Source organism: Gorilla gorilla, chromosome 18, assembly GCF_029281585.2.
Source record: "Gorilla gorilla gorilla isolate KB3781 chromosome 18, NHGRI_mGorGor1-v2.1_pri, whole genome shotgun sequence".
Classification (NCBI taxonomy): Eukaryota; Metazoa; Chordata; class Mammalia; order Primates; family Hominidae; genus Gorilla; species Gorilla gorilla.
Genome location: NC_073242.2, coordinates 34,358,446 through 34,378,430, shown reverse-complemented (window position 1 = coordinate 34,378,430; position 19,985 = coordinate 34,358,446). Strand labels below are relative to the sequence as shown.

Genomic DNA, 19,985 nt, shown 5'->3' with positions numbered 1-19,985 from the left:
ACCACAGCCCCAACAGATACCTTGACTGAAGCCTTATAAGACTCTGTGGCAGATGAACTCAACTAAGCTGTACCCAGATTCCTCACAAAATCCTGTGACATGATACATATTTGCTTTTTAAGCTGTGAAACTTCAGGGTAATTTGTTACACAGTAATAGATCCCTACAAATGAGGCATTAGGGATAAATGGTCAAGAAGTAGACAACAGGATTTCCTGAAGATCTGACCATTTTGTCATGAAAAAAAAAAAAACTGAGACTCTGCTTTGTGTCTTTATGTTATTAATCATTTATTTTACTTGCATAATAACCTTTTTACACCAATGAATGCTTCTAGCTGTGTTTCTACTTTTGAGGCTGTTTGCAGAGCCATTTAAGCTGGATGAATTAATCAGAACCAGATAAGGGAGGTGATCACAGGCACCCCAAGGTAGCAGCATAAATCAACCTTCTACAACAGAGTTTATGAACAGCTCCCTATAGCAAACGTTTTAACAAATCGTTTCCTATGACAAATAGTCAGAATTTCAAAAAGTCAATAGTCCTTGGAGCTATTAAAATAAATCTTTCATTATTACTTCTTTACTTACTAAAAACTTAAGAATCTCAATTTTATGTGACAAAGTACAAAATAAACAGATTTGACCTAAAATAAACGACAGCTCACATATCAGTATTCAATCTACCTTACTTATCTAATGAGGTAATTTGTTTACTCAGGAATCTTCATTCTCCAAAGGAACTGGATGCTCTTAAGGTTCCTGCTACAGAGGCTGGTGGTCTTTGGTCTCATCGTAATTTCTTTTTATCAAAACTGAATTAAAGATATTTGGAGCTTACAATGCTTAATTCAAGAAGGAGGAATCTCTTCTAAATGTATACCTCTCCATCCCTTAAAAGGGCAGCTTTTTACATTATGAAAGTGAATTGTGTTTTTTTAATTTATTTTTACAGATGTGGTCTGGCTTTGTCACCAAAGCTAGAGTACAGTGGCACAGTCATGGCTCCTTGCAGCCTTGTTCTCCCATGCTCAAGCGATCCTCCTGCCTCAGCCTCCCAAAGTGCTGGGATTACAGGCATGAGCCACCACACCCAGACAAAAGTGAATTTTTTTTTTTTTTTTTTTTGAGACAAAGTTTCCCTCTGTCACCTAGGCTCCAGTGCAATGCTGCAATCTCTGCTTACTGCAATCTCTGCCTCCCAAGCTCAAGTGATTCTCATGCCTCAGCCTCCCGAGTAGCTGCGATTACAGGCATGCAGCACCACACCTGATTAATTTTTGTAGTTTTAGTAGAGATGGGGTTTCGCCATGTTGGCCAGGCTGGTCTCAATCTCCTGGCCTCAAATGATCTGCCCGCCTTGGCCTTGGACTCCCAAAGTACTGGGATTATAGGCATGAGCCACCACACTCAGATGAAAGTGACCTCTTAACAATACTTGCATTAAAATTATTTCACCAAAGCCCAGAGTTACCCCCAGGGTACAGTCCCCAGGCACAGTCCAGCTTTTCTGGAAACCCTCTGGAAGCACTCTTTTAGCAACTTGAGCCATGGAAGTATGGATAAACTGAGGTCCACTCCTGAAGCACTCTGAGTATGACAGTATTTGTCATTACTGGGAAAAAAAAAAAAAAACCAAAAGATACTCAGGGGTCCAGTTTTTTCCCCCTACCTTTCCTAGCTTAAATATGAGATTACTCGGTCAAACAGTACATGCCTGACAATGCTAATTAACGAGGAGAACTAGCCTGGCAATGAGGCTGATGAAGAGGGACAAGGTGAGGGTTACCTGACAGCAGAAAGCAGCAGGTTGCTCATGGCACAGAGATGGCAGGGCTGGGCCACAGCCTTATTCCTCCAGGTGTGACATCAGCGTCGCCTGGGAGCACATTCACAATGCAGAATCTCTGGCCCCAGCCCAGATCCACTGGGTGAGGATCTGCATTTTACTGAACCCCCGGGTGACCTATGCGCACATCCAAATTTGGGAAGCACCAGCCTACATACAACTAACCAACGAACTCGAGTGGCCTGCAACTTACATGCGTTGGAGGAGAAACAGAAGCACAGTGACTTTCATTTCCTTAAACTAAACACTTCAGAGGGGCTTTGTTCAGGTTGTTAGTGGTGGTATATTTTTTATTTTGTTTTGGTTTGGTTTTGCATACTTCTCTGGTCATTGTTAGGTCTCTGCCTATGTACAGGTCATGGATTTGGCCCTAAATATTTCTTATTTCTCTGTATTATTCATTACTATCTAGTCATCACCCTTTATATTGCCTTGCAAAACTAAGTGTCAAGATTCTTTGAAAAGTAAGAAGTTGGGTTGGGCATGGTGGCTCACACCTGTAATCCCAGCACTTTGGGAGGCCGAGGCGGGTGGATCACGAGGTCAAAAGATCAAGACCATCCTGGCCAACATGGTGAAACCTCGTCTCTACTAAAAACACAAAAATTAGTCAGGCATGGTGGCATGCGCCTGTAGTCCCAGCTACTCAGGAGGCCGGAGAATCACTTGAACTGGGAGGCGGAGGTTGCAGTGACCCGAGATCGTGCCACTGCACTCCAGCCTGGGTGACAGAGAGAGACTCCATCTCAAAAGTAAGAAGTTAATCAGGGAATCCATTACTAATTAGTATGTTCTAATTTATTATTACATGACTTCATGGAAAAAGCACCCATTACCAAGTATGAGTATATAGCACACATGCATGTGTACACCCATACGTACACACACACATACACACACGTTTTCCAGTGCACAACAGAGAAGTCTGGATTTTTCTTCCCAAATTGACTTAAAAAAATTAACCCAGTCAGGGGCCCTAACTGATGACTATGATGAAAACCAAGGTCAAATTTTGAGACAAATATGTGTGGAAGGAATAAAAGAAAAAAGTGTTGATTAAGATCTCATTTCTGACCCAGATGATATCAAAACAAGACTATAAACTTTGGAAACAACTTATACAAAGCTCTGGATAATGCCTATAGGGTATTCAGTGTTCATATGTGGTAAAAACATACATTTATTTAATTTAAACACCTATATCTGTTATGAATAAGAATATCCAGAATGAATTGTTCTTTCTTTTTTTTTTTTTTTTTTGAGATGGAGTCTCATTCTGTCACTCAGACTGCAGTGCGGTGGCATGGCCTCAGCTCACTGCAACCTCTGCCTCTCGGTTCAAGTGATTCTCCCACCTCAGCCTCCTGAGCAGCTGGGATTATACAGGCATGTGCCACCACACCTGGCTCATTTTTGTATTTTTAGTAGAGATGGGGTTTCACTATGTTGGCCAGGCTGGTTTTGAACTCCTGACCTCGTGATCTGCCCATCTCAGCCTCCCAAAGTGCTGAGATTACAGGCATGAGCCACCACACCTGGCCAGCGAATTTAACTTTTTCAATGTTAATTTTTTTGACAGATTCATAGAGAAGTTAATTTAGCTGTCTACTGCTGTGTAACAAACTACCACAAATGAATCAGCTTCAAACAACCCACATTTATTATCTTATAGCCTCTGTGGGAGTCTGGCATGGTTTAGCTGGTCCTCTGCAAGGTCTCTCACAAGCTGCAACAGAAGTGTTGGTCAATGCTGAGGTCTCATCTGAAGACTCACATGGGGCAGGATCCGTTTCCAAGCTCACTTACATAGTGGTTAGTAGGATTCAGCTCCTTGTAGGTTGTAGGACTGATGGCTTCAGTTCCTCACTGGCTGCTGGCTGGAGGATGCCTTCAGTTCCTTGCCATATGGGCCTCTCCAATATGGCAGCTTGCAATATGGAGACTTGCCTCATTGAACCACACAAGGCAGAGGGTCTGCTAGCAAATGGAAGCTACAATCTTATATTACATCATGATGGAATTAACACCCCATCACTTTTGCTGTGTTCTGCTCATTACAATCAAGTTACCAGGGCAGCCCACATTAAGGGCAGGGGATCACACAAAGCATGAACACCTGGAGGTGAAATCACTGGGCTCAGCTGAGAGTCAGCCATGGATGGTAATATAAACCTGAGGGCTAGTCTCACATACTTATCTCAGTTAATGTCACATTTGTACCTGACCTTCCAGTACTGCACTCAATAAGGCCATTTATTGTAGCTCATCCTGGTGAGATCAGAAGGCTTAACTCACAGAAGCCCGCCTTTTCCTACCTAAGTACTAGAAATTGTCAGTGCTGGAAGGACTCTCAGAGTTACTGTAACCAGCCTTTCATTAAACCAAGGGGGAGATGCTGAGGTCTGGGTAGTGAGGGGGAAGGGAGATGGGGCTTAGGCATGCCTCAAGTTCAAGGTCACACAATAAAGACCCAGCAACTTCTACCCAAGAGCTATTCAGAACCTCAGTGCTGCTGGGCTGGATGTCCTGGAGTGGTGAGAGCCATGATGAAGACAGAACATGCTCTGGGCTGCCCTCAAGTTATCCACCTCAATACTGACATCTTCTCTCCAAAAAGTTTCCTTCAAATGGAACGTCTTGATAAATGGGCTGTACACAAAGACAATGATGGCAAGACCCAGAGCTCTTCCCTGGTCGGCCGTGATGTTCAGGGTCCCTGCCAATAGCACAGGGTTGATTTGAGGCACAGGCGGGGACCCAGACATCTGTCTCCTGTGAGTGCTCAGTGGTGATCTCTTCCAGAGATTACAAACTCGACGTCTGTGGATGAGGTCTGCTTAGCAGATGTGTGCTGTTGGGCCCAGGCAGCGTTTATAAACTTCTGAATTTGTTGCCAACCTTTTTAATTCATGAGTTTCATATATATACCTGGCTTTCTGGATTCTCTTGGAAAATCTGGCCACATCAGACCCAAATGAAGCATGCTAGTGACTCTCTGGGTCTGTACAGTGGTTGTGCCTTCACATGGGGTTTGTGCTCTCAAATTTGCCACAGTCCCCACCTGGCCCAATTTACCACCTGGCTGCTGTTGGCATCTGCAATGACAAACCCTTATCTATGGTAATCTTTCCATTTTGCTTAGAGGTGAGGAAGAGGAGACCCAGCAAAGGAAAATACATTGACTGAAATCTACAAAGGCTAAGGGGCAAACCAGGCCCCCACCTTTGCAAATTCTGCCACAGACATCACTCGCCCACATTTCAGGACAGCTGAAATTACTATAGAGAAGACATATCCAAGCCAGGAATGCCTAGGTCTAGCCAAACAACAAGCCAGGAAAAAAGAAAAATAAGCTAATGAGTTACCATAATTTTCTTTTAATGGGGTCTCACTCTGTCACCCAGGTTGGAGTGCAGTGGCATGACCTTGGTTCACTGCAACTTCCACTTCCCGGGCTCAAGTGATCCTCCCACGTCAGCCTCTGGAGTCGACGGGAGCACAGGTGCGCGCCACCATGCCCGGTTAATTTTTTGTATTTTTGGTAGAGACGGGGTTTTGCCATGTTGCCCAGGCTGGTCTAGAACTCCTGAGCTCGAGTGATCAGCCCACCTTGGCCTCCCAAGGTGCTAGGATTACAGCCATGAGCCACCGCATCCAGCCTGGTTGCCATAATTTTCTAAATCGAATTATAAAATTAACTTTGAAACACTTTTAAATGAAAAATTGACCTTAGAAATCAGAGTCACCTGTTGTATAGAGAATAACAAGATCTGGCCACTTCCACATTTCGGCTAACTTATAAAAGACTGTCACAGAAACCATATTTCAAAACTGAGGGATAAATACACAGTGAATTTTGGGTAATATCAAGCTAAGGACAGAAAGGCCTGTAGGTTTTCTTTAAACATTATCAGGTGCAAAGCAATTGCGCTCAGAGAAGAATCTTAAAAACCTGGAAGAATTCACGCAATGCTTTACCATTAATCTTTCCTATGAGCCTCTGTTTATGTGCCAATATCCTGCCTGAAAGACAGATATTCAAATTGCAATTGTTCTTTACCGCTGAACTTTTAAAATCACAAACTAAATGTTTTCTTGGATTTGTCTCTGCTAATACATTTCCTCTCTCATTTTTATTATCCCTTTTAGGCATATTTGTCAATGTTAATGAAAGCTGACTTTTTAATATATACCAAGAATTAGAAATTTTATTGATTTTTTCGCTATTACCAGTTGAGCAATGACTAACTATAATGAAGGTGCCCCCAAAAGCAAATGAATCACTGTTTTCATCACTCAACTAGGAAAAGGCCTGGGGGCCAGCCACGTTATTAAGTAATACCTAACATTATAATAATTTCTGCTCTCATGATGTGCTAAACCTGTTACTTGTATGCAACCTCAAATAATTCAAGGTAGAATACAATGATAAATAGCTTTCTTAACTTGATTTTCATAAGAAAAGTCACATTGGCCGGTCGTGGTGGCTCACGCCTGTAATCCTAGCATTTTGGGAGGCCGGGGGAGGTAGGGGGGGATCATGAGGTCAAGAGATTGAGACCATCATCCTGGCCAACATGGTGAAACCTCATCTCTACTAAAAATATAAAAATTAGCCAGGCATGGTGGCACGCACCTGTAGTCCCAGCAACTTGGGAGGCTGAGGCAGGAGAATTGCTTGAACCTTGGAGGCGAAGGCTGCAGATCACACCACTGCACTCCAGCCTGGTGATAGAGCAAGACTCTGTCTCAAAAAAAAAAAAAAAAAAAAGAGAGTAGAACATAGTATTAGTATGTTTGTTTTTCTGGACATGTCCAAGCTCCCAGCTTGTCCCATCAGGATCTTAAATTCAACACTTCCACAGGCAAATCCATCATCTTTTTTTTTTTTTAATTTTACTTTAAGTTCTGGGATACATGTGCAGAACATGCAGGTTTGTTACATAGGTATACATGTGCCATGGTGGTCTGCTGCCCCATCAGCCCATCCTCTAGGTTTTAAGCCCCGCATGCATTAGGTATTTGTCCTAATGCTCTCCCTCCCCTTGCCCCCCGCCTCCCAACAGGCCCCGGTGTGTGATGTTCCCCTCCCTGTGTCCAAGTGTTCTCATTGTTCAACTCCTGCTTATGAGTGAGAACATGCGGTGTTTGGTTTTCTGTTCCTGTGTTAGTTTGCTGAGAATGATGGCTTCTAGCTTCATCTGTGTCCCTGCAAAGGACATGAGCTCATTCTTTTCTATGGCTGCACATCTTTCTTTAAGACTGGCTCCCTCCCTAGATCTTGCTAATTTTGCCACCATCATCCCTAGTCCCCCAATCTACAGATCTTAAGATCATGTGTCATCCTGTGCATGTAGCCAGCCAAGTTGCATCATTCCACGTCTACAACATCCCTGCAGCAACCCCACCTTCCCGTTCCCATCACCAACTACTCTTGGGCCAGGTATTCATGGTTCCCACCTGGGAGAAGGAGGCTGGCAGGATGTCTCCCTGCAGCTCTCCCTACTCCAGTCCATCTCAGGCAGTTGCTGCCATTATGTCTCTTCCCAACCCCTTAACCAGATCATCAAATTCCTGGCTACAGAGCCACCATCCTGAAAGCTCCAGGGCAGGCCCACGTTTGCATTCCCTTTCTAGCATATCAGCAGCTTTTATTATTGAGTCTGGCACGTGGCAGGCATCAGTCAATATTTGGTGAAGAAATGGATGAAGACATCAATGGATCCCCACTCATCCACTCATTCTAGCACTTGGGCCTAAAGGGGCCCAAAGTTCTTCCAGCTGTATCTTTTTTTTTTTTGAGATAGAGTCTTGATCTGTCCCCCAGGCTGAAATGCAGTGGCACGATCTTGGCTCAAAGCAACCTCCGTCCCCCAGGTTCAAGCAATTCTCCTGCCTCAGCCTCCTGAACAACTGAGATTACAGGAGTGCGCCACCACACCCAGCTAATGTTTTGTATTTTTAGTAGAGATGAGGTTTCACCATGTTGGCCAGACTGGTCTCAAACTCCTGACTTCAAGTGATCCACCTGCCTCAGCCTCCCAAAGTGCTGGGATTACAGGCCTGAACCGCTATGCCTGGCCTCTTCCAGCTGTATCTCACTGGTCCTGATGGACCAGTGGCTGTAGTCCCATCAGACCAGGGATGATTCTGACACATAACAATGTCTACAGACATTTTGGGGTATCACACTGGGAAGTGGGTGGTGCTGCTGGAATCCAGTGGATAAAGGCTGGAGATGCTGCTAAACATCTCATAACGCACAGGACAGGAACCCACAACAAAATCCAGCCCATAAACATCAACAATGCTGGGGGGTTGAAAAACCCTGTTTAAGACATACCACAGGAATCCCCCCAGATAGACCACCATCTGCTTCTCCAACACACCCTATACTTCCTGATATGGTTTGGCTGTGTCCCCACCCAAATCTCATCTTGAATTGTAGCTCCCATAATTCCCACATGTCATGGGAAGGACCTGGTGGGAGGTAACTGAATCATGGGGGCTGGTCTTTCCCATGCTGTTCGCATGATAGTGAATAAGTCTCACGAGATCTGATGGTTTTATAAAGCGCAGTTCCCCTGCACATGCTCTCTTGCCTGCCACCATGTAAGACGTGCCTTTGCTCTTCCTTTGTCTTCCCCCATGATTGTGAGGCCTCCCCAGCCATGTGAAGTGTGAGTCCATTAAACCTCTTTCCTTTATAAATTACCCAGTCTTGGGTCTGTCTTTATTAGCAGCATGAGAACGGATTAGTACACTTCCCCTCCTCTTTCTGGTATATGCTCTCCATTCCACCAACTCTTCCTGCTGAAATCCCTTCTACCCTTCCCTGCCAGCTCAAATGCTCCCTGCCCTGTAGGCAGATGCAGCTTGGCCTCCTTCACTCATTCAAGCAGGTATGTTCTGAGCACCTGCTCTATGGCACTGGCTGTCAGTGGTTGGACATTCAACAGTGAGCAATGCTGATGGATCCTGTTCCTTAAAACCTTACACGATAGCGGGGGAGATGCACAACAAACAAGCAAATAACTAAGTCAGTTACACAAGTCAATTACACACTTCGCTCTTTACAACTGCAGGGTCATCAGGCTGATTGCAAGACAGAGTGGCCAGTGGGTGGGGCTGTGGGGACGCGCTCCAGGGAGGGGGCACTGCAAGTACCCAGACCCTAAGTCACCAGAAGGCTGGAGCAGGAGGTGGGGATAGACCATGCTGACAACGGACTTTGGGCCTCTATCTCCTGAAACCCTTAACTGAGTTCCAGTGGAGCTCAGACTGAGGCCTGAGTGCCCAAGTTCAAATCCCATTTCTACCCTTTACCAGCTACGTGACATGATGCAAGTTCCTGAACCTCTCCGGGCCTCAGTCTCCTTATCTGCACAGTAGGAATAACAGCTCCTACCTCAAAAGGGTTATTGAGAAGAATTAATGACTTAAAACATGTAAAGCATTTGGACTAGACACAGAGCAAGTGGTCAAAAGTGAGTTACTCGTGCCATGACTACCATTCACAGTAACCCCTACCCTTATCTTAGCAGAGACAGGCTTTTTAAAGACTCACCTATCTCTTGGTTCCCACAGCACATGGTGGGGCTGAGAAAACATCTGATGAGAGACACATATATATTTACATGCTTTGGTCTTAACTTCTTTTCCTTTATATACTGTGGATATTGCTTTGGTTATAAAGCAGGAAAGATGGGAAGCTTCACAGCCGCCTGCAGGCTTTCTAGCTAAAGAGCAAATGGCAACAAAATGCAATTTTTGCAGTTTCTCACAATAGCAATCTGCATAGTGAATCACAATCTAAATGTCTCCAGCAATACCCTTCAACTGCTCTGGGGACTAATCTTATTTCAGCAGTTTAAAAAAAAAAATCACACACCAAAGAGTAGCTAAACGATATTTACCACTTTGGGACTCTTTCTGACTTAACAATCGTAATGTCCCCACTGTGAAGCTGCCAGAATGGTATGCAGCAGATAAGAGTGTCCTTCATTAGTGGCTGTTTAGGGGTTGGGGGTCTTTGGGGGCAGTTTCAGCACAGGGGTGCAGGGTTTCTTCTTGGATTAAGGAAAATATTCTAAAATTGATTGTGGTGATGGTTGTACACCTCTGTGAATATACTAAAAGCCAATGAATTGTACACATTTACACTGTTAAATCAGAAGAAGCCCAAAGTGGTAAATATTATTTAATTAACAATTCACATGGTAAACTGTAGGGTATGCTACAGTTGTTAAAGGAAAAAAAAAATAGTGTCCTTCAGGACCCTGTCCCTCCCCTCACCCCCAAAATAATTAACTGTGACAGCAATATCCTCAGAGTCTCCAAATAACTTGTCCTAAGTACAGGTTGCATATCTCTTATCTGAAATGCTTGGGACCAGAAGAGTTTCAGATTCCAGACTTTTTTCAGATTTTGGAACATTTGCATATGCAAACTGGTAGTGCATTCCTAATCTGTAAAATCTGAAATCCGAAATGCTTTTGAGCATGACCTTTGATCATCAAGTCAGTGCTCAAAAAGTTTCGGTCGGATCTTAGAGCATTTTGCAATAGGGATGCTCAACCTGTACAAAGGTAAATTTACCCAACCTCTCTTTTCTTGGCCTAAATGCATCCAAAAGGCAGTTTTTGAGACACACAAAAGCTTCTGAGTCATGGCTTGGCTACCACAATGGCCGTCCTTCCAAAATCTTTATCTGCAACTCTTCAGAGAACTAAGAAAGCAGATGGGCTGGGACTTCGTGGCCAGGCGGCTTTTGGCATCACTGGCTTTGGCTGACGCCATTCGAGACAACGGTTAAAGAGGGGAAAAGACATTTCCAGAACCTCTCTCACTTTTCAAGAGCAGAATTCCACTTGGGATTTGCCTGGTTTTGGTGGATGTTTGCTGTTATTTTTTTTCCCATTTCCCTAACAAGACAGCAGGCAGCTGCTGTCCCAGGCAGCACTCTGGGAAGAATTGGTAGAAGGCGCCTTCTCTGGGCAGAAGCAGCTGTGTAGGCACATGGCCAGGCTAACAGAAGCCCCAGATGCAAAGAGAAGGTAACCCTTCCTCCGGGCAGATGTGCTCCATGTGAGGGCACCCACCTGGCAGGCAAAACCTCTGCCTCTAGATGCTCTGGAGTAGTGCACACAGTGCACAGCCACCTGGTGTAGTCATGCAACTTTTTTTTTTTTCGGAGTCTCGCTCTGTGGCCCAGACTGGAGTACAGTGGCATGATCTTGGCTCACTGCAAACTCCGCCTCCAGGCGCATGCAGTTCTCCTGCCTCAGCCTCCAGAGTAGCTAGGATTACAGGTGCCAGCCACCATGCTCAGCTAATCATTGTATTTTTAGTACAGATGGGGTTTCACCATGTTGGCCAGGCTGGTCTCGAACTCCTGACCTCAAGCGATCCACTCGCCTCAGCCTCCCAAAGTGTTAGGATTACAGGCGTGAGCCACCGTACCCAGCCAACAACTTCTATTGGTTTGATCAACACCTTGGTCTCAGCTTTGTTTAGTCCGGAGACTCCATGGTACATGAGAGCAGTGGGTTGGACAGATACACACAGGTGACCCAGGTGGAGTGTATTCATTCATACTCATCCATTTACTCAATATTAAATGGTCACTGAGGCCAGGCGTGGTGGCTTAGGCCTGTAATCCCAGCACTTCAAGAGGCCAAGGTGGGCAGTTCACTTGAGGTTAGGAATTCAAGACCAGCCTGGCCAACATGGTAAAATCCCATCTCTACCAAAACACAAAAATTAGCCAGGTGCGGTGGCATGCACCTGTAGTCCCAGCTACTTGGGAGTCCGAGGCAGGAGAATCACTTGAACCCGGGAAGCAGAGGTTGCAGTGAGCCAAGATCATGCCACTGCACTCTAGCCTGGGTGATAGAGCAAGACTTTGTCTTTAAAAAAAAAGCCACTGAATGTCTACTACTGCTAGACACCATCCTAGGTCTGGGCTTCTTGCTCCTCAAGAATTTATAGTGTACAGGTAGAAAAAGACAGCAAAGTCACAAGAAGAAACATACAACTGGCCAGGCATTGTGGCTAATGCCTGTAATCCCAGCACTTTGGGAGGCCGAGGCAAGTGGATTATCTGAGGTCAGGAGTTCCAGACCAGCCTGGCCAACATGGTGAAACCCCATCTCTACTAAAAAATACAAAAATTAGCCAGGTGTGGTTGTGTGCACCTGAAATCCCAGCTACTTGGGAGTCTGAGGCAGGAGAATCACTTGAATCCAGGAGGCAAAGGTTGCACTGAGCCGAGATCATGCCACTGCACTCCAGCCTGGGCGACAGACTGAGACCCTGTCTCAAAAAAAAAAAAAAAAAAAAAAAACTCACAATGAGATACTACTTCACACCGATTGGGATGGTTAAAATAAAAAAGACCGGCATTAAGAAATGTTGGCAAGGATATGCAGAAATTGGAACCCATATACACTGCTGGTGGGAATGTAAAATGGCGCATCTGCTTTGGAAAATAATTTGGTGGTTCCTCAAAATATTAAACATAGTTACCGTATGACTCAGCAATTCCAATCCTAGATATGAGAACAAATACCCTTAAGGAGATGTGTCTGTGACCGTTCATAGCAGCTTTATTCCCAATAGACAAGAGGTACCCAGATGCGTGAAATGTCCATCAGTGTCAAAAAAAAAAAATGTCCAAATGTTTATCAACAGGTGGTCAGATAAACAAAATGGGTTATCCATACAATGGAATATCATTTAGTAAAAAGGAATAAAGTATTGGTTCAAGCTACAAAATGAGTGAGCCTCAGAAACCTTATGCTAACATAAAGAGGCCAGTCACAAAAGACCACATATTTTTCCATTAACATGAAATGTCCGGAAAAGGCACATCTATGGAGGTAAATTAGCAGTTGCCTGTGCTGGGAGTGGCAACATGAAGAGACTTGCAAGTGGGTATAAAACTGCTTTTTTGGGAAGGTAGAGATGTGCTAAAGTTAGATTGTGACTACACCACTCTAAAGTTAATAAAATCCCTTGAGTTGTAAACTTAAAATGCATGTTATGGTACATAAATTACACCTCAAGAAAGTTATTAAAAAAAATGTAGGCCAGGTGTGGTGGCTCATGCACCCAGCACTTTTGGAGGCTAAGGCAGGAGGATTGCTCGGGTCCAAGAGTTCAAGACTAACCTGAGTGACATGGCGAAACTGTCTCTACAAAAAATATAAAAATCAGCCAGGCGTGGTAGCACCTTCTGTGTTCCTAGCTACTCAGGAGGTGGAGGTGGGAGGATCGAGGATGGCTTGAGCCCAGGAGGGGGAGGCTGCAGTGGGCGGAGATCATGCCACTGCACTCCAGCATAGGTGACACAGTAAGACCCTGTCTCCAAAAAAAATTTTAAAGCAGGCCAGGCCCAGTGGCTCACACTTGTAATCCTAGCACAGGGATGTCCAATCTTTTGGCTTTCCTGGGCCACAACGGAAGAACTGTCTTGGGCCACACATGAAATACACTAACATTAATGATAGCTGATGAGCTTAAAAAAAAATGGCAAAAAAATCTCAACTTTTAAGAAAGTTTAGGAATTTGTGCTGGGACACATTCAAAGCCATCCTGGGCCACATGTGGCCAGCAGACCATGGGTTGGACAAGCTTGTCCTAACAGTTTGGAAGGCTGAGGTGGGAGGACAGCTTCAGTTCAGGAGTTCAAGACCAGCCTGGGCAACACAGTAAGACCTTGTCTCTACAAAAAAATACTTAAAAATTAGCCAGGCATGGTGGTGCATGCCTGTAGTCTCAGCTACTCAGGAGGCTGAGGTGGGAGGATCACTTAAGCACCACAGGTTGAGGCTGCAAATGAGCCATGATCACACCACTGTACTGCAGCCTGGGTGACAGAGCAAGACCACCTCAAAAGAAATAAAATACAATAAATAAATTTTTGAAAATGAGGAAAAACGCCAACATTCAAAAATAAAATTAATTGTGTTTTCTGGAAATGTTACAGTGCAAACTTTTTACATATGTGTGCTGGTCACTCTATCTCTTGACTGATGATTACAACAAAGAGTTGAGAAAGTAATCATAAGCCCTATTTACTCACAGGAACTCTCAAATAAGAGGACCTTCAAATATATCTCAAATAAGAGATAACTAGTTTGGCCTAAATGTATGGCACAATTTAAAGCATTTATTTCATCATCATCATCCTGTTAGAATTTTTAAAACCACAATATTTTCAGCTTTGTTCAAACTTGGAGATACCTTTCCAGGTCTACTGTTTCTAGAAAAGTTCTTAGGTGAGACCTGCAAGAGACAGAGTGAGTTATTTTTTTACTGACACTCTATTTATTCCCTGCCAAGGGAGAAGTTTTCCAGAGAGTACAAGGAAAGATTCAGGATTAGCAAATTCCATCAGCTTCTTAGGAATGAAATGTCTGGGAAAATAATCTTTTTAAGAATTCCACCCATTAGTCCAGTTCTCTGAAGGGAAAATATCAAACTGGAAAAACAGATTCAGACCTAAAAATAATTAGATATAAGTCACTTTAAAAGCATATTTTATCTTGATATCTCTCCCTTTTAGGATTTCTTCAAAACAGAAGCCATAAACTTCTCAAAAGACAATTACTAGAAGAAAGTAGTCCTAATTAGGATATGTGTCAAGAAAACCTAATTATCAATTTGCCTAATTAAAATGAATATCTGAACATGCCTTAGGAATGTGAGCTTTCTCAGGTGAGACGTGTACAATTTTTTTTAATCAACATCCGTCAACAGAGCCTAGCAGATTATGTTAACAGGGAACGGATGACTGAAACCAAGTGTCACACACACCACTACTGGAAGGAGTTGATGGGAATACTGTTACTCACGTAAATCACTGGTGGGAGGAAATGGGTCTTAAAGCAAAGCGCTCTTTCATTTAATTGGCAGGCTACACTTGGAAAACAAACTGCTCAATGAGCTGATTCTGCAGCAAAGGTGAAGGGTTCAGAGCTGTGATTTTTAGGGATTGTTGCTTGAGTTAATCAAACCCCTTTGATGGTGTGTGTTTTGGCAAGAGAAGGGGAAAAGTCAGTTTTTTTTTTTTTTTTTTTTGAGACACAGTCATCACTCTGTCTCCTAGGCTAGAGTGCAACTGCAACCTCCGCCTCTCAGGTTCAAGCGATTCTCCTGCCTCAGCCTCCCGAGTAGCTGGGATTACAGGTGCCTGCCACCACACCCGGCTAATTTTTTTAATTTTAGTACAGACGGGGTTTCGCCATGTTGGCCAGACTGGTCTTAAACTCCTGGCCTCAAGCAATCCACCCACCTCGGCCTCCCAAAGTGCAGGAATTACAGGCGTAAGCCACTGCTCCCAGCCTCGAAAAGCTAGTTCTTTAACTTTCTCAGTCTGCCCAAGGGTCAAATCTATTGGCTTCCCAAGGAGTCTGGAGAGGCCTCTGATGCCTCTAAGGGCACCTCTCCAAGTTGCCAGCTATGCTAATAGAGTCAGGACCCCGGGGAATTGTCAATGAGTGCAATGGAAGCAGCAATGGTAGGCTAGGGTTCAGCACCTAGTAATGTGAACCCACAAACCTGGGATTCTCAGCAGAACACTCTGAGGCTGGGCCTCTCTAGGCCCTCTGTTAAATGACCCATCCTGGGTGTGTCTATGGGACTGCATGGCTCACAGAGGAGATCAAGTGCTGGCCCCACTTCTTGATTTACTCGGGGCTAAGAAAAGTTCAGAGTCACTCTCTCCTCCTATCAGCAGGGTAGGTATCTTATAGATTTATCGTCAAGTCTCTCTCCAGCATCCCCATTCTTATCCAGGGGAGCTGCTCTCTGATCCTCTGGTCCCAGTGGTGGCCCCCTGGCAGCTGCAATGGCCTAGGAAGCTACTATACCTCAGCACTCCCACCATCTCCACTGAAAGACACCCTGTGCCCAATAGGCACCTCCAGCTACAGCAAATAAACACATTCAAAGTAAACAATGGGGGCCAAGTGCGGTGGCTCATGCCTGTAAATCCCAGCACTTTGGGAGGCCGAGGCGCCTGAGGTCAGGAGTCCCAGACCAGCCTGGCCAACATGGCGAAACCCTGTCTCTACTAAAAACACAAAAATTAGCAGGCATGGTGGTACATGCCTGTAATCCCAGCTACTCGGGAGGCTGAGGCAGGAGAATTGTTTGAACGTGGGAGGTGGAGGTTGCAGTGAGTAGCATCACTGCACTGCAGTCTGGGTGACAGAGCTAGACTCCGTCTCAAAAAAAAAAAAAAAAAAGTAAACCATGGGGGACTACAGAAATGCAGCCTCTGGACAAATCCTTGAGCTCCAGCTTCTAACTGGATTGCATCCCAAGTTGCTCTAAAGTAGAAATGCTTTTGTTGCCATTGCTGCAATCAGACCATTCTTTTCAAAATAAAAATCTGATCATGCATCCTTGCTTCCTCACACATCCAGCTTGAAACCTCTTGATGCTATTAGGACACGACAAAAATCCTTAGTTACCACCACCTCCCTCTCCAGCCTCAGCCCACACCATGTCCCAACCTCATCTTTCTGCTCCAGACTCAGAGACTTCCTTCAGCCCTCATCCTTCCCTTTCCCATCCTGCCATGTCCTAGGACTCTCACACTTGCTCTGCCCGTGGTCCACAATGGTTTTGCCTCCCTTTGTGGCCCAGTTAACTCATACTCCTCTTTTAGCAATCAGAAGAAGCAACACTTCCTCAGGGAAGCTCTGCATGAATGACCTCAGAGCCCACCAGTAGCCAAGCATTATTTTTTGTGCCCTAGCTTTGTACCTGGATTATTACAAGCCTCTGAGAGCATGTAACTTGAACCACTCCCCCGCCCCCAACTTCCTATTCTCCACAATACTGGACAGTGCAATAGGAATATAAGAAATATTTATTTCCTTTCGGTTTTTTTGTTTGTTTGTTTGTTTGTTTGAGCTGGAGTCTTGCTCTGTTGCCCAGGGTGGAGTGCAGTGGCACATTCTCGGCTCACTGCAACTTCTGCTTCCCAGGCTCAGGCAATTCTCCTGCCATAGCCTCCCAAGTAGCTAGGACTACAGGCATGTGCCACCACACCCAGCTAATTTTGTATTTTTAGTACAGATGGGGTTTCACCATGTTGACCATGCTGGTCTCGAACTCCTGACCTCAGGTGATCCATCCGCCTCAGTCTCCCAAAGTGCTGGGATTACAGGCGTGAGCCACCGCGGCCGGCCCTCAACAAATACATAGGCGTGAGCCACCGCAGTCAGCCCACAACAAATATTTCTTGAACTGAAAAAAAAAATAATAACAGGAGAGTAACAGGGAACTCTCATATACTGCTGGTGGGAGTATAAATTGGCACTACCACTTTGGAAGGCAGTTTGACCACATCTAGTAATGCTGGGGATGATTATACCCTATAACCCAGAACTTAGCTTGTAGGTATATGCCTCGGAGTAACTCTCCCATGTGTCCACAAAGAGATTTGTACAGAATGTTCATAACAGCACTGTTACCAAGGGCAAAAACCAGAAACAACTAAATGGCCATTGTATTAGTCAGGATCCTTGCAGGAAATAGTTGGCATTCTCAAATTAGGATGATTTTTAAAAGGGTTTAAAAAGGGATTACTTGGTGGGGGTTGGGTGGATGAAACCTACAAGCGAGTGTGGTAACCCAAGGTTAGAAAAGCAGAACCACTGCCACTCCCACGCCTCAAAGGAGGAAATGGTTACTCAAATCCAGAACTAGACAGAATGAGGAGAAAAGCTGTCCTGAGAAAAGGAGCGACCTTGACCTTCAGGGGTGGGGAGGAAGACAGCCAGGCGAGGCAACCCCACAGAGAGTAAACTGCAAGAATAAATACAGCTGCCTTTTGCTTCTCTCCCTGCTCTGATTTCTTCTCAGGGCTCCCCACTGGCTGAGCCCAAAGGAAAACCAAAAGGCAAGGAGCCCACCGATGTAGCTCACGGAGGGCAAACCCCTGGGGCATGGTGGGGAAGGGAGAAAGGTTTGGAGAGGCAAAGGGAAGATATTCAGCATATACATCAACAGAATGTATAAGGTATATAATCATCCAATGGAATGTTGCCCAGCAAGAAAAGAGCAAAATCTTCATGTTGGACAAAAAAGACAAGTTGCATTAAAAATACAGTCGTCCCAGGCCGGGCGCAGTGGCTCAGGTCTGTAATCCCAGCACTTTAGGAGGCTGAGGACGGCGGATCACCTGAGGTTGTGAGTTCGAGACCAGCCTGGCCAACATGGAGAAACCCCATCTCTACTAAAAATACAAAATTAGCCGGGCGTGGTGGTGCGTGCCTATAGTTCCAGCTACTCCAGAGGCTGAGGCAGGAGAATCGCTTGAACCCGGGAGGCGGAGGTTACAGTGAGCCAAGATCGTGCCACTGCACTCCAGCCTGGGCAATAAAGCAAGACTCCGCCTTAAATGAATAAATAAGGTTTTACCATAGAACTACCGGAGAAACCTACTTTAGATAAGGTAGCAGGTAAAGTCTCTCTGAGGAAGTGAATGAACTTTAAAATGAGGTGTGACGGTTGAGAGAGCCAGGCTCACCAACCCTGCTAAAGAAGCAGAAAACAGCAAGCGCCAAGACCCTCAGGGAAAGAACGGCCTTGGCCCTTTTAAATGCAGTTCAAACAAGGGCAACAACAAAACCTGTTGCAGAACTGGGCAAGAGAGAGAATGACAACCCTGAAGGAAGTGGACACAAGCCTGATCATATAGAGCATTTAGGGTGACTTCCCTGGGGGTATAAAGCTGGTGAGAGCCTGGGAGGCGATCCGGCTGCAGGCAGCAAAAAGCCACAGAGGGGAATCAACAAACCAGAAACAAACCTCCCTCTTTACTTAGCACCTAGCATGCGTCCAACACCGGGTTACAAAAATACTTTTGATCTGTTTACGCTTCCAACAACCCTATGAGGCAGGTATTATCAAACCCATTTTTAAGGCAAAGCAGATAATCTAAATCCAAAATCCAAGCACTTCACTACGACTCTCGACTGCCCTCCCTCTCTACTGCTCTGATGGGGCAATGTTACCATTTCGGTGAATGACTTAAATAAACGTCATTATGGAGTACAGAATACATAACGGTGAACAACCTTAATAAAACCGACGCCCTCTAACATGCACCGAACGCTTATCCAGTAACACCCACAAGTATTCCCGTTTCACAGATGTGGAAGCTGAGGCCAAGATGCTAATGCACGGCTTGGAAACCAGGTCTCGCTGCAGAGTCCAAGCTGTCATTAACTATGCTTTGCTACCCTCCTCTTACTTCCCTTCTCTGGGGGAAGTTAGGTCAAGGCCAGGGAGGCTCCTAGACCAGACCGCTCTCTCGGCCTCGCCTCTCAACTGCGCCCCTGGAATCCCTAAGAGCAGGCTTTGATGCAGCTATGGCGGCTCCCAGGCCCCGGTGCAGCCCCGGATGGTGTCCGACTGGCGGAGCGCACACCTGAACAAAAGGTTCCCCCGGCGGAAGGTTCCGCAGCCCCAGAGTCCCCTCCCCGGGTGAGGGGCGGGCAGTACCTGCGGGAAACGCGTCCAGGGTCCTGCCCCTGGCTCTGTGGAAAACACCCCCCGCCTCTGCAGCCGACATGGCGAGCGAGTTTCTGGCCTTCACTTAGAACACTGCGTGGGTGGAAGCCGCGCGACTTTACACAGGACAACCGCTGGACCTGTCCCGCTTCGGGCGACGCCCTTTGCTCTCGGGGCGGAACTGGGGCGGGACGGGGAGGGGCCCCGTGGCTCGGGGCGCCACTAGTGCTGCCTGGGCGGAGCGGAGGCGCCAGCGGCCCCTCTGGGATCGACCTGCGCGCCTGGCGAGTGGAGACTGTCTAGGGCACGCGTGGGCGGGGATAAGGCTTTGGGGTCAGTCCTTCCCTAAAGGCAGAGTTACTAGATTTAACAAGTAAAAATGCAGGACTCCCGGTTAAATTGGAATTTAAGATTTTTTTTTTTTTTAAAGAATGACTGACTTGGTATAAATATGTCCTATGCAGTATTTGGGAGCTACTTAGGTTAAATTTTTTTTTCATTATCTGAAATTCCAATTGAACTGGGCGTCCTAATTTTTTAAAATTTTTCTGTTTTTGCAGGTTTGAATGGAAGCGTCCTGATTTTTTTTTATCTGACAACTCTAT

At 45.5% G+C, this 19,985-nt stretch overlaps 1 protein-coding gene across 3 annotated transcripts in view; it reads right to left on the bottom strand.

Moving 5' to 3' along the window:
- CPPED1 (calcineurin like phosphoesterase domain containing 1) overlaps window positions 1–19,686 on the bottom strand; it is a 137,920-nt gene extending 118,234 nt beyond the window's left edge. Inside the window, exons 1-2 of one of the 3 annotated variants that reach the window (XM_063699636.1) lie at window positions 19,372–19,583; window positions 6,485–6,592 (exon numbers count right to left, since the gene is read on the bottom strand). In XM_063699636.1, the coding sequence (XP_063555706.1) occupies window positions 6,485–6,592; window positions 19,372–19,441 (178 nt within the window). In that variant the 5' untranslated portion in view covers window positions 19,442–19,583. Of the gene's footprint in view, window positions 1–6,484; window positions 6,593–19,371 lie in introns of all 3 variants that reach the window. The other 2 variants (XM_019012781.3, XM_055365855.2) reach the window with 2 other exon arrangements.
- Window positions 19,687–19,985: the final 299 nt, after the last annotated feature.